Source organism: Hyposmocoma kahamanoa, unplaced genomic scaffold, assembly GCF_003589595.1.
Source record: "Hyposmocoma kahamanoa isolate Upper Pololo Valley unplaced genomic scaffold, ASM358959v1 93, whole genome shotgun sequence".
Lineage (NCBI taxonomy): Eukaryota > Metazoa > Arthropoda > Insecta > Lepidoptera > Cosmopterigidae > Hyposmocoma > Hyposmocoma kahamanoa.
Genome location: NW_020654810.1, coordinates 15,629,812 through 15,644,141, shown reverse-complemented (window position 1 = coordinate 15,644,141; position 14,330 = coordinate 15,629,812). Strand labels below are relative to the sequence as shown.

Below are 14,330 nucleotides of genomic sequence, written 5' to 3'. Positions count from 1 at the left end.
AGAACCTATTGCAATAAAACGGCAATTTCATACTTTAACCCCTAATACTTGTTGATAACATTAATATAAATCTGATAGATGTTTGCAACTCAACTTCAAATTATTTAGATACACTGCCTTTTATGGCTTGCTTCCCGCTTATGATATTCCAACCCGCGCATATAGCTGTTTAGATCATGTCATACTAAATTTACGTCATTTTCTCTGTTTCTCGAAACCGCAGTCACAGACCACCAAGCAATATTGTTTTGTCTAAAAATAAATAGATTAAATTCCAAACAAAATAGTAAAGCTATAACTAAAATAAATTGCGAGCAACTTTAGTAGGATTGTGAAACGATCAATTTCACATCAGTGTGAAAACTTGTGCCGTTGGCATGGGCCGTTTTTTTTTCGAAAATTCAGCTGGAAAAGCGGTTACGGTCAATGGAATACGCTATCGAGAGATGTTAACAACTGAATTTTGGCTTATTATTGGCGATATGGATATCACTAACATGTGGTTTCAACAAGACGGTGCCATAACTCACACAGCCACCGAAACAATTAATTTATTGCAAACAAAATTTCCCGATCACATAATTTCACGAAATTCTGCCGTTAAGTGGCCAGCTCGATCATGTGATTTAACATCGCTGTATTATTTTTTATGGGGTTATGTTAAAAACAGAATCACACAGCCTTGAAACTCAAAATTCGTGAAGTGATTAACGAAATAGACCCATTTTGTCAAAAAGTGATTAAAAGCTTTGATGAAAGAATCGACATCTGTAACTGTGGTCGTGGCGGACGTTTATCAGATATCATTTTTCATTCATAATTGTCAAACCTCACTTTTTTAATACAATAAAAATTTGAATCATTGTCATCTAAATTTATTGTTTTATTTTGATTTACAAAACAAAGTTCTTGTTGAAAAACCCATTATTACCTTCAATGCAGTTCATTTATAGTTTATCTGTAGATCAACTAATAGGTATAGATTGAACAATTAATATAAATATCAAACATAGAAAAATATCGATGATTTCAAAAAGTGCACATTACCATAGATCAATTTTTATTCAAATATTATCCCTTTCTGAAAATCTCTACTTGGTCACAGTGTGAAAATTAAGTACTTAAATACATACTTTTCTTTACAGATATCCTGTACATTCCGAAGCAGCTCCCAGTCCGCACGAAGCTTACATCACACGACACGTTAGCGGTAAAAACAAGGATGACTACGATAACAGCAGACGGGTACGTTGTGGCCGTGTCACACCGCAATCAATTAGGGCGCTGACATACCCCAACCCAACGAAAACAAGTTATTAATTTACGCAAAATTGATCTTTTAATTATTAATTTAAATAATAAAGTTCCCAGAAAGTCATCCCTTGCCCAGTTAGATGACATTATTGTAATACATTTTTGTTGTAGCAGATCTGCAGTAGTTCCTTCCAATAAATGTGCAATTTTTTTCTAATATAATTTTGCATAATTATTTTTTCTAGATGGGCTTCCTATGGTCCTGGAACCACATGATATCCAAAAAGTGGAAATCATCCCAGATACCAGCTACAGGTGATGAGGCATTCCAAATGAGGATGTTAAGAGACTTCAAACATTTCTGTGCCAATCAAGAACAGCGGCTCAGTCAATTCTGGGATCAGTGTTGGGAGCTTAGGGAAAAAGCATATGGACTCAATTCTTGTTAATAATATAAGCCAAAACAATACTTATTATTTATGTTTATATATGCACAGTGTTGTATTACTTTCAGAACAGGAAAACTATAAATAAAATCAGCATATTCATAAGATACCATATTTTATTGCTTACAAACAGTACAAAAATAAGTTTGTTAACAAAATACATCATTTCTTTCAATCCAAAACCTAGGAGGAGGCAAACACTCCTCTTTATACTGATAATGTACTCCTGAGAACACTTTGAAGGCACAACTTTCCAACATTACTATTAATAATCATTGTTTATCACATCTGCGCTCCTCACATATCCTATAATCCTCTAGCCTAATTTAGAATCTGTCAGTACTATTATCACAAACCAGTCAATCTAATACTGAGCTCCCTGGTACATAATTAAAACAAAAATGTTGCAAACACAAGGTATCAAAATCTATGAGCACCAAGCCAAGATAGTTTGACATGGATATTTTGAAGTTACAACGAAATTGAGCAGATGAAAACAACAGGCACTAATGCCAATGTATTCTGTTCATGGCAGGTTGTATACATAATAACATATTACTAAATAAATGCTATGAAGAGATAGAAACACTTACAGACTATCAATTTATAGAATGTAAAAGTGACCTTATTCAGTAACTAGTGTACTGTTACAATTAAGTATGTACTTTTAATTTTAGTATTACAAAGTAATGCTATTTTTTTTTAATTCAACAACAAAGGAACATTGTTTAATTCTTATGAAATTCAAATAAGAATTTTCTATCTTAATTGAAAAAAAGAACTAAATTGCAAGGAATTCTACATTAAAATAAATTATGTAAAAAAAATTGAGTAATTTTAATTTAATACAATAAAAGGTACTAAATTGTTCAAGATTTCTATTTATTTGAATTTAAAATACATGAACGATTGTACTAAAACAGTATTGTTCTGTTTGCATAGACAAGTTAGGACTAAATAAGTAAAAAGTAAATAATTAAGCACACATAAAAAATGCTAAAAGATAGTAAAATCAGTTCCCAATTTTGAAGGAAAATTTCAAATTAAGTACTTCATAATTTTACATACTCATAAATTTAGAAGCTAATTGAGTTATGACACAATATTTTGAAACATTAATAACATTACACAGCTATCATAATTAAAAAAGTTGTGCTTTGCTTTTCAAACTAAGTATGAGATTTCATAACCACATCTTAAAAAACTATTTGCTAAAAAATATCAATGTAGTAGTATAAATCTTTGTTCTGTATACTATTTTAAATAAGTAAACACTATGAAAATCACTAAAATGTAAATATTCAACACCCAATAATCTATTATTATTAAATAGTCCTATGGCATTTTAAAATCTTCAATATTGAAAACAGCCACATATTTACCTATTGTATCTTGACTAACAAAATCTAATTTCAAAAGGTTTTATAGCTATCTAAGTATAGAGAACCCAAATATTCTACTACATGATTATTTCTTTCCAAAAACAAGAAGACGAGTGAGCATGCTAGTGATACAAGGTACTTGTTTCTGCTGGTGCATAGCTTGCGTGTCTGGAGTGTTAGATTCAAAATCTAAAGCTACTTTTTGACACACAAATGTTAATAATGTGAGAATGTCTCGTTCTGCACCATAGAAGCGAAGTTCCTCACAGAGTGCTTGCATAAACCAAGATCCTCGTGTAGTATTCCTCCAAGAGTAAAACCCTGGCACAGTAGAGAACACAATGAGGAAATCAGCATGTATTGGAATCCTATATGTTGAAGATGGACAACCATCAGTCTCAGTTCGATTACTCAGGGTTATACCGCCATCCAGTTTATCCCCCTGACAGGCCTGAATGAAAAACATCTTGGGTTTACCAGCAAGAGAAGGGCACTTATCGGCTGTGAAATAATACCACAAGTTGTCTGGCTTATAATGAGTATCTTTAGCGTACAGCAAGCCCATCTCACCGTGAGTCAGCACCGCGATTAGCAAGCAGTCGTAATCAGAGTGGTCCATCTCAGCCGTCTGTTGTATATACTTGTTAACATCTTTAGCCTTTAGATTGTTGAGAACCGTCACGCGGAATCCGAGGTTCTTCAGAACCTTCGCTAGATTATCGCAGTCTACGTGAGTACCTGTGCGAGGTTTCAAGCTGTGAATGTCGAAATGCTCGTGGTTGAAAATAACTGCCATACCGCGTTGTTTATGACTCATGTTGTAGTATGGAGCATTTCTATCCACTGGCATTCTTGCGAAGCGACGCACCGAGGACCCTTGATTGCCCCATGCGTCCCCTTCATCACCACCGCCATTTGGTCTTTGTTCGTTCTCTCCCATGTCGGCACTATCACCGTTTTCTAGATTTTCAGACATTTTCACTGGACACCAAAGCACAAATACAATCACCTTTTGGTAAACGTAAATAGCTACGTAAAATACAAAAGTTCAAAACCCTTTGTTCTTTTCGCAGAGATAATTTCAATTACACGTGTATTACCTGTAAAATCACCACAACAACGAATGATGATACAGAACAGAAGCAAAGCAAAGCGAAAAACAATCATAGACAAAATGGTTTTATTGTTTTTTATTAATTTTTTTGCTGGCCATGGAAACAAAGTCCTTCAGCCGAAAACATAAAAATAAGTGTTTCTGTAAATATGGCCGCCACAAAGAGTATAGGCAATTTGAGGCGGCGTGCTTGGATTTACTCGGGATTCTTTAGAACGAGCCGATACGGGTATTTTAGTTCGAGATTCGTATGATTTCGCGTTTTAATCTTCGATTAAGGCATAATAGCACTATCCTATTCCACTTTAAACTAGATTTCACAAAATAATTGAAAGTCAAAATAAAAACGACACTTTTCCCTCCAAAAGGCCCAGAGCGAATCCACTATGCTCTGTCACGCTTAGTGTTGCCAACTAGACTAAAGCAAACATCACCGATGTTTGCTTCTACCGGACAGAAGGCTTAAAAGTAGCTAGTTGTCGCTAAAACTATAAATGTTTCCACTCCATACGAAAAATGTACACTTTGCTAGTCATGGGGTTCATTTCATTGGCAAAGGCTTTATGATCATAGCAAATAAAAGACCGGCCCATATCTTTCTACTTCACTTTTGATATAGTGCCCCTCTCTATTAATCTCTTGGTTATACGGGAAGTTATAGTGCTTATTATAACATGTGCATTCAAGCTCACACATTTTTGATATAGTGCCCCTCTCTATGAATCTCTTGGTTATACGGGAAGTTGTAGTGCTTATTATAACCTGTGCATGCAAGCCCACACCGGGAACGTATAAGTTCAAATCCTGACCACAGATCAACCCGTGATAGGGTTGTCACGGAATTAATCCGGTACTCAAAACAGTACCTACCCTCCCTATTTTCGAGATAGGTACCGGAGTTGTTGGCACGCTCACTTCCCGTTGTGCATTGCACAACTAGCAATTCCCATTATTCCTAGGCGACTGAATAGACCAAAGGATATCTAGCTTATCCTTTACTAGTTACCCAAACTAGTACCCGAGATGTCAGTCGCAGGCCTGCGACATTGTCCTGATAAAACTTCCAATTTAAAGATCAATATCACTGAGTAGAAAATATATAAGATGAAATCATAAGAAATTAATGTTAATAGTTGCAACTTAGCTAAAAATACTAAAAATGCGCCAAAAAGTAGCAACATTTTTTTGTCGCAATAATAAATAAAGAAAATGTTTATTTCAGTAATACAATTAACTTTAACAGTGGATGGTATAAGCTTATCAAGCCTGTGTCAGGAATCACCGCTCTTCCATAGCTATAAATGTATATTTAACATGTTTAACTTATACTTAATGTAGTGTTTAATTTTTACATTTCTAAACATCGACAAAACAAAACAAACATTTTTTAAATTTATTTTTTATAATAGAAATAAAATGTCGCTTTTGTTGTCAAAATTGGCGTGACTCACGCTGATCCGATGATACTTACTTATTATACATATACGTTTATTTACGATAAATTTTTATAAACCTCCGTTTCGACATGCTGGTTTCTTCACATAAGCAAATTAATGTAATAAATATGATATTTACTCCTTATACCTACTAAAATTCTCATGATTTTGTATGAATACATTCATGATTGTATTGAAATTGAATATTAATAATATGGTATTTTACTACCATGATATTACTTACTTATTCATTTATTTTTTGTGAAACTACTCCACTAGTTTCTTATGAAAGTTATTATTGCCAAACCAGGGTGCCGCCGCTTTCATAGACGTAGCTTCGATCCCAGGTCAGTTCGAATGAATTGTTCTTTGTGATCGAACTTTGTATTAATAATTAAAATTCTCAACTAATGTAATTGTAGTCTTACTTAGCCCAGTCTGCCTTCGACATAGGCCAGCTGTCGTATTTTATTTTGCCTCGAGTTACTACGGCAACCGTCCACACAAACTTAGCAACCTTTTGTCTACTTTAGAAAAGACAATGTTCGTCATTATTTGTAATTGTGTAGTGGTAGTGAAATGTCGATTTTCAAAGTAAAACAATGGTGGTCTAACGACAAATCTGAAGGCGTAGAATTTAATGAAGGTTTAAATAATGGTACATGTTTTAAAGTAGATAAATTCAACGTTCATAGTGATAGTGATTGCCTTATAGTCGGTGAGGCGAATATACTGAAAATATACAAACCTAATAGAGATCATGACGCATCCCATTCGCTGATGGAGATTGATCTAGGAGTTACAATACTGCAAATAGAAACGGGAAAGTTTATAGTGTAAGTTACATCACAGAAAAATAATACCTATTGTATTAGGTACTTAAACATTGAGGTGTTGGAAAAATATCTATAATAATATAATATAAAAATGTAGGTATTCTTTTCTGAAATAATTTGCCGCTAATTCAAATTTTTCGGACAATTATCCTGCACCGTGTCCCTCTAGACAGCGAATTTATGTAGCCATATTTTCAGGCACCACTGTGATAGGTGTTAGCTTGCCTAATTAATCGAGTGTTTAAAAGAAACTTTAAGCTTGAAATGTACTTGGATCATTAAATAAGTAATTAAACTAATCGAGATATTATTAAGTTGGATGGTTGGATCATTTGATTGTATCTAGCTGGTTAATTAGATAAATTGCGTTGCATATTTCGAACTGAAAAAAGAATTCCTTTCAGAGATTCAACGGACCGATATATCTTGGTGTTGCATCCTCAAAGCTACGCAATATATCAGTTATACAGAAAGGAGGGTCATATAGTCGCTGGTAATTCTGATGTTGCTTTATGTTCTTTTTCATTAGTGTGGTACGATATGCCTTTCTGATGACCTCTTTTAGGGCGACCACGTTTCCGCCGATTAGAATCTTAGTTATAGGCTGATGTACCTACATACCAACTATCTTGCCAAAAATATATTTCAATTGGGGACATTCAAATTGAGGATGATGTTATTATACTTACCCCTGTAATACATCGTATTATCGTTTTGACACTAATGGAGCTGCTGCACGTTTTTAATCTGGCATACCTAACTATCGGCATAGTACCTATTACTAAGTATAAGTAGGTATATGTAATTTGGTATTACAAAATACTCTTTCACTACAGGAGAACAGAACATACTTCAGCCTGCCGTAAAACACTCTTTCACCAGAAAAGCGCATAGCGTAACATGTGGTCCATTTGGTAATATAAAAACGAGGGATTTTATATGCATTCAAGCCTTAGATGGAAGCTTAAGTTTCTTTGACCAGAAGACGTTTTTATTTTTATTCATATTCGACGATGTAATAATACCAGGACCGATCTGTTATGTGGCTAATAGTGATTCTTTTGTGATCTGCAAGTCGACGTGGGTAATAGAAATACACAGGTAGGTAAAGCAGGTCAACAAAAGTTTACTATGTTTATGTTATGTTTATTTGCATGCGTGATATTTCCTTTGCACTTGAATTCCAATGGTGGATATTTTTGTGTCTTGTTTGTATTATTATTCAAGATTGCGTTACCAGCTCCGTATAAACTAATATATAATATCAACTAATTGGAAATGAAACTATCTTTTCTCGAATCTAAATCGAGTATATTTGTTTTTCAAACAAAGCAACGTTTCGGGCCCTTTGCATGTCCTATGGCCACGGCTGACTGATAGACTATAGGACCTGTCATTGAAAAAACAAACTTACGCGATTTAGATCAGAACAAATAGCTTCATTTCCAATGTGTAATAATCGCGAAAACCAAAGAACTCGATAAGTCCTAATTAAATGCAATAAAATTTTACAATTAGGAACAAATGTGTTTTCTATTCAGTTACCAACAGCTAAGAGAGTTCAGCGAACTAAATGCTAGACAAAACAAGAAGAACATACCTCAATGGATGTATAATGCTGGCGAGGAAATATCGTCAGTACAGGTTATTCAGGTAAGAAATAACAAATTTCATAGGTATGAGCAAGTTAAATTCGGTACCAAATAAGAATAACACATACCTATGTAGTTGTAGTTGAAGAAATATTATTTTTGTAAATATATTATTAATGTTAGTTATCTCTTGGAACGGCTTATTTTTTTTTATTACAATATAGTAGTAAAATCATGAACACTTCTTTTACTCAAAGCGTACATGGACTTAATGATCTTGGGCCATCGTACGAGTCATGGGTGCGTAAAAAGCTTTTTCTAAATTCTAGTTTTGGATATTTCTTTATTCATCAGTACGTTTTTTTAAGCCTGTAACTACTTCGTAAAATATCGACTGCCGACTTTTCTTTTACTAATTCAACAAAATTCGTTCCGCAGATTGTCAAGTTTAGAATTAAGAGGTAATGCGTAAAAGTGTTAGTTAAAACTAATTGTTTTTTGGCACTATACAGATGGCACGTTTAAACTGCCTCTGTGGCCGAACGGTTGCCATGCCGGACTGCCACGCAGAGGTCCCGGGTTCGATTCCCGGGCCGGGAGAAGTATTTGTATGGCCTACATTTATTTCTCTCGTGAGTTTGGGTGTAATTTGTGGTTGTCTATGTGTGTCCATGGCACCCGCGACACAGGGTTTCCCTAGTGCGGGGCTATGTTGAGTGTGTGCGTTATGTTGAGTGTGTGCGTTACCGAGACGGCTCACACTTTTGTCATATTGTATTCTAAAGATGAAGCGAAAAGACGAATCGGTGCAAATAATATTTAGCCAACTATAGGTACCACCTACCTATAGTTACTTCATACATTTAATTTATTTTTTCCAGACAAGCAGTAATATGTCCAGCGTAATAGCACTAGGGGAGAGGCATCTGTGCTGTTTTCAGGATAACGGTCTTATGAAATACACGATAAAATTCGATTTTATGCCTATGTGTTTTTCCGCGTATCTTATAGGTTGGTATTACGGTAGGTATCAGTATCTAATAAGCACTGCATGTATCGGTATCTCTCGGTTTATTTATAAAGAGATGGATCCATTTTTCAGAGCCCACAGCACGACTTCTGGTCATGGTAGCATCAGAAGATTCAAAGCTCTACATTTACGAAGGTACCACATTACTGTGGTCATGTAATTTGCTTCACCAGGCAATCGCGATATCTCGATGTTTTCTAAAATACTTGCCTGGTGGTTTGGCAACTCTGTCTGCCAGTGGTGTGATTTGTGTTAGCTACTTAGGCACTGAACCTGATTTGAACGCAAATACTCCATCGATGGTAAATGATAATATTGACCCTGAACAAGTGCAGACAGAACTGGAGATGGTTGAGGAAACGCTACAGAAAGTGCTGGACGGAAATGAAGGTTGGTAATACATACAATAACAGATGTCAAGAAGTTTTTATTATTATTTATAAGCATTTAGGGCCGGTTACTAAAATATAATTGATGTAAATTTGAGACTGGTATTGAAATCTATTGCAGATGCAGACAGCCAGTATCCTTCAGTCGAACAAATAATCAAGATAAAGGCAGACGTAGGAAAACCAGTTCAGAACCTTTTTGAGCAATTCGCAAAGGATACTGACGAAGCGTTATATTTACTAATGTGCCCAGTCGTCGTCATACTTACTTGCGAAGATCCGAACTCGATACACAGTGTACAAATCACTTACGATTGCTGCCCACCGTTCACTTGCTCGGACACTATCTTGTGCTTGGACACTGTCAATGGCACAGAAATAATCGAAACTCAAGTATTCGTATCTACAGAATCTGACATATCGAATTCAAGAGTAAAAATTTCATTTACTGTAACGGATTTGAAAGGAAAAATAAATGTATTGACTAGGGAAGTTGTATTGCCACTTAGTTTGTATTGTTCGCCAGCGGAAGAGGTTTTTGATAATGAATTTAAATTACTGGTAGAAACAAATCAATCTGTTGTTGACATCACCGAGATATTTACAGGTAAGACAACACAAACATTCATAGAAATTTGCTTTTCATTTAGATAAAGCGCGGAGTAGGTATATAAATTGGTTACTGTTATAATTTTAGACTTCACTAAGGAAGAACTCTTAAAACATGGAAGGTCACACGATATAACATTCGTCTACCGAGCTACGAAAAAAACGGTGACTGTGAAAGCTATAGACAAGCAGTACTCAATTGAAGCCAATGATATAACAGACATTACCTCTGTGTTACTTAATTTAATAACAAGACTAAATGAACATAATGCTCGAAAGAACCTAAACGATTTTCGTTTTAATGTGACAATAGATGTAGAAATGGCTAAACAAATAACGCATAGGTTTTTGAAAAGTATCGAAGGTCACGCGAAGGAGAGGAATAAGCTGAATAGTTTAGAGGTAATTAAAACTTTTGCTTTGAAATACGATAAACATGATGGAGAGGTATTATTTTCCTAATACATAGAATGGCCGCCCTTTGCACTGCGCCCAATCAATATACTAGGCACACCATCTGTCTACCACATGTCTGTTGTATGAGATTTTGTTATGTAAAATAATCCGGTACATTTAGCAGAACACTAGTAGTCTCAGTGTTCTTTTAAAAGTCTGATCGGTTACTTTTTTATTTTAAGTTTAATTGAAAATAAAAAATTATTTGATTGTCATTTTTTAACCGACTTCAAAAAAGGAGGAGATTTTTCAATTCGACTGTATTTTTTTTTGTATGTATGCTACGCGATAACTCCGGTATTTGTGAACCGATTTTCAGGATTCTTTTTTTTTTGGAAAGAGGATCTCCATAGGAATGGGACCACCATTTAATTTTGAAGAAAATCATCCACCTCTAAGGGTGGCTGTTCACATATGAACATTCATTTTTATAAATAGCGCCTAAATTTTATTATAAGCAGCAATTATTTTAATGGTTCATTTTGCTATTCTCCAATTCAAGGCGTTTTTCTCTCTCGATATACTTTGAGAAGTGAGAATCGATTTTTATTATATTTTAGTGGCAAACTAGGGGATGAATCCGGGTTTGCGCACTACTCGGTAACCGATTTCAATAAAACATGGTATTTATATGTAATTCCACGTACTTTTGAGGTCGGTTTTTTTAGTACTCTGTACCGAGATTATTTTACTAATACAGCGTTGTCGAGTGGTTCAAGGTTGAGTTTGCGTTCTTGTAAATTTCGTAAACTTTAGTTGAAAATGTTTTTTAATTATTAAAGTTTGATTTAATCAATGCTAAACAGTTACAATTTATACATTTTCAACTGTTTCTGATTTAAGTGCTTATCTGTTTTTAAACATAAAAAATGCATTTCGTTTAAGTAATTTTGATTTTTTTTATATTACCTAAGGCTGTACAAGTTAATGTTAAAGGCCGTTAATTGCTGCTTTATCTCTAATTCTTATTTATTGAAATATAAACTATAATATTTTATATTCTATTTTCTTGTATAGCTAAATATTATAGTGAGTGTATTAGCAAAAATAAGGAAAAATATCGTTGGCAGCTCACTACCTTTGTAGTAATAGAAGTAAAGTCAAATGAAATGTAAAGAATCTTTTCAGGAAGAATTACGTGTGCTCCAGAGACAATTCACATTGATCCAAAAGAAACTGTTAGTTCAATACGGAGCTCTGCCGCCTGGTGACTGCGATCCGCTCGAGTTCCTACTGAAGGACACACAACAACGCCTTATCAAATGCGTACACGAAATTATAAACTGCAGAAATACTACGAGGAAGTGAGCATTGCAATGTAAAATAGTTGTAAAAAAGTCTTTAAATACTCTGTAGCTTTGCATATTATATTGCTTCCATTTGCGCAAATAATCGTCTGTATATTCTCTATATCCTTGGTGTAATACAATTACTACTTCTAACAAGTTACTAACAATTTGTACATTGTATTTCCATATAGAGCTGGGAACAGGTTAGCAGCGATTGGACAGCTTTTAGTGTTTATATTCAGAAAAAAAATAAAAGATGATTTTAAAGTGAAACTTATAGAGGAAATGCTTACTTTGGGAACTCTATATGATGATTATCAGGTAAGTCTTTAATACCTCATATCACTCCCGGAATAGATTGTTAAATCACTAGCTCTAAGTGAAAAGGACTAATTCACGTAAGGACAAGACAGGGAGTGTGTAAAGCTGTGGGAAAGTTGATGCGCTGAGATTTAACACCCTTATACATAAATTCGAGCACCTTGTAAAAGAGTTCGTCCAGGGAAGTACTGCCACCTTACCTATTTCTGCCGCCAAATTTTCGGTAAGGTAAATTACAGGCACATGGGACTTTTCAACTTACGTCTCAGGGTGACGGGCGCAGCGGCAGTGCCCCTCAGATATTTGCGATTTAAAGCTTTAAGTGGCACTGCAATTGTTATGGATAGGCGTGTCGCTTAAGACAAGGATAATTTGGTCGTCCCGTCAATGTGTATCATTATGGAAAACTAAATAAATCACTAACTTTCTTTTTAGGACTGGGAAGAAGCAGTAACTCAGGCTTTAACTTATATTTTAAATAACGTATTCCAAAAATCTGAGAAAGACAAAGAGAAACTAGCACCCGTCACCGAGCAGGGAATATTATCACATATCAACTTGAAGAGATTTTTGAAGCAAATTCGTGTGCTACTTGATAAATTGTTTGTGGAAGCTAGAGGTGAGAAAGATGTCGAAAACAGGGTAACAAGAATTGAAGAGTTTGTTGAAGTGATATAATCGTTAAGTGACGACACGGTGGATATTAATATTTATTTATTTCGTACATACCAGCCAGTTTTACAGGATCGTTCCAACACTATAGTGTAGTACTTCTATTTACTTATTTAACAAATTTTTTTTATATTGTATTGCTGTTTAATGTACTTTTACGTTACATACACTGTATCCCTGTAAAGCAACGGCCACGGAAAAGCAAACAAAGAAATTCTCTTTATTATACAATAAACAATAGCATATTCAAATATTTCTCTCTTTCTTCGTTATCTGTTTTAATAAAAAATAACTTATTTTTAACCGACTTAAAATAAAGAGGTTCTCAATTCGACGCTATTTTTTTTATCCGTGTTACGCGATTATTTCTGAACCGATTTGATGATTCTTTTTTATTGGAAAGAGTAGTAGAGTAGTAGGGTAGCAAATTAGCAGATAAATCAGGTTTATTGGATTTCAACCACTTTTCATTAACCGTTTTCAATAAAACTTGGTAAATAGAGTAATTCCACAAACTTTTCAAGTTGGTTTATTTTTTATTTTTTTTTAAAAAGGTATAATTATTGTGTTAACACGGGCAGATTAGATATCTTTGTTTCAAATGCTTTATGTTCTGTTTACGCATCTGTCGCACTAGTTATACGTTATGAATTCTGCCACCTATGTTTCTACATTTCTTTCATCCGACTTAAAATAGGTAAATAAAATAGGTTTCCTCTTGCCGGGCGAATAGAGGGTTCCATGTTACTTAATAGACTCGCAAATACCGTGATCAAAGTTGTATGAAAACTCGAAAGTTACATTCTGCCATACATGTGGAAATCATGTGTATGTTGGAATAGGGCTTCACGATAGGAAAGACCGGCAAGAATCTACTTGTAATTTTAAAGTAGTTGACTGTAGCTGTAGGAAATTGTTTTGGGTAATATTTATCCATATGAGGGTTATAGGCGCTGGCGTTATTTTTAACTGACTTCAAAAAAAGGAGAAGGTTCTCAATTCGTCTGTTCTTTTAGTATGTATGTTACGCGATTTGTAAACCGATTTGACGATTCTTTTTTTGTTGGTAAGAGGGTACCTCAGTAGTGGTCCCATTTAAATCTAAAGCAAATATTCCACCTCTACGGTGGCGAACTAGGAGATGAATCCGGTTTCGCGCACTTTCCGGTAACCGATTTCAATAAAACTTGGCAAATAGATGTAATTCCACAAACTTCTGAGATCGGTTTTTTTTTTAGTACTCTGTACTGCGATTATAATATATATTATTATTTTGTTAGACAGACGGAAGAAACGGGTCAGGTGTTTGCCGATATGATCATGTAAACACTATAGGTATATACACATAAGCATTAAATAGGTTCTATTAAAGTATATATAAATAAATAAACTCAACAATACAAACATTAACAATGTTTTATTTAATTCTTTATTATTAATTATAGAAAAAGGATTAAGTTATTATTTCATGTTGTAATGGACCGTTGTTATAACGCGAGTTTCG

At 34.5% G+C, this 14,330-nt stretch overlaps 2 protein-coding genes and 1 long non-coding RNA gene across 3 annotated transcripts; 2 read left to right on the top strand and 1 right to left on the bottom strand.

The window, feature by feature from the left end:
• Positions 1-1,132: 1,132 nt before the first annotated feature.
• Positions 1,133-1,772, top strand: LOC113237220. The gene is made up of 2 exons (XR_003311022.1): positions 1,133-1,245; positions 1,500-1,772. It is a non-coding gene; the product is annotated as an uncharacterized LOC113237220 (long non-coding RNA).
• A 1,088-nt stretch (positions 1,773-2,860) lies between these two features.
• Positions 2,861-4,098, bottom strand: LOC113237219 (caspase-1). Its single transcript, XM_026473565.1, has one exon. The coding sequence runs from the start codon at positions 4,056-4,058 to the stop codon at positions 3,168-3,170; it is 891 nt and encodes a 296-aa protein (XP_026329350.1). The 5' UTR covers positions 4,059-4,098; the 3' UTR covers positions 2,861-3,167.
• A 1,853-nt stretch (positions 4,099-5,951) lies between these two features.
• Positions 5,952-13,155, top strand: LOC113237218 (protein PTHB1). The gene is made up of 11 exons (XM_026473564.1): positions 5,952-6,468; positions 6,873-6,961; positions 7,305-7,569; positions 8,010-8,121; positions 8,942-9,083; positions 9,163-9,480; positions 9,601-10,086; positions 10,177-10,490; positions 11,673-11,848; positions 12,025-12,154; positions 12,590-13,155. The coding sequence occupies exons 1-11, from the start codon at positions 6,212-6,214 to the stop codon at positions 12,830-12,832; spliced, it is 2,532 nt and encodes an 843-aa protein (XP_026329349.1). The 5' UTR covers positions 5,952-6,211; the 3' UTR covers positions 12,833-13,155.
• The last annotated feature ends 1,175 nt before the right edge of the window (positions 13,156-14,330 follow it).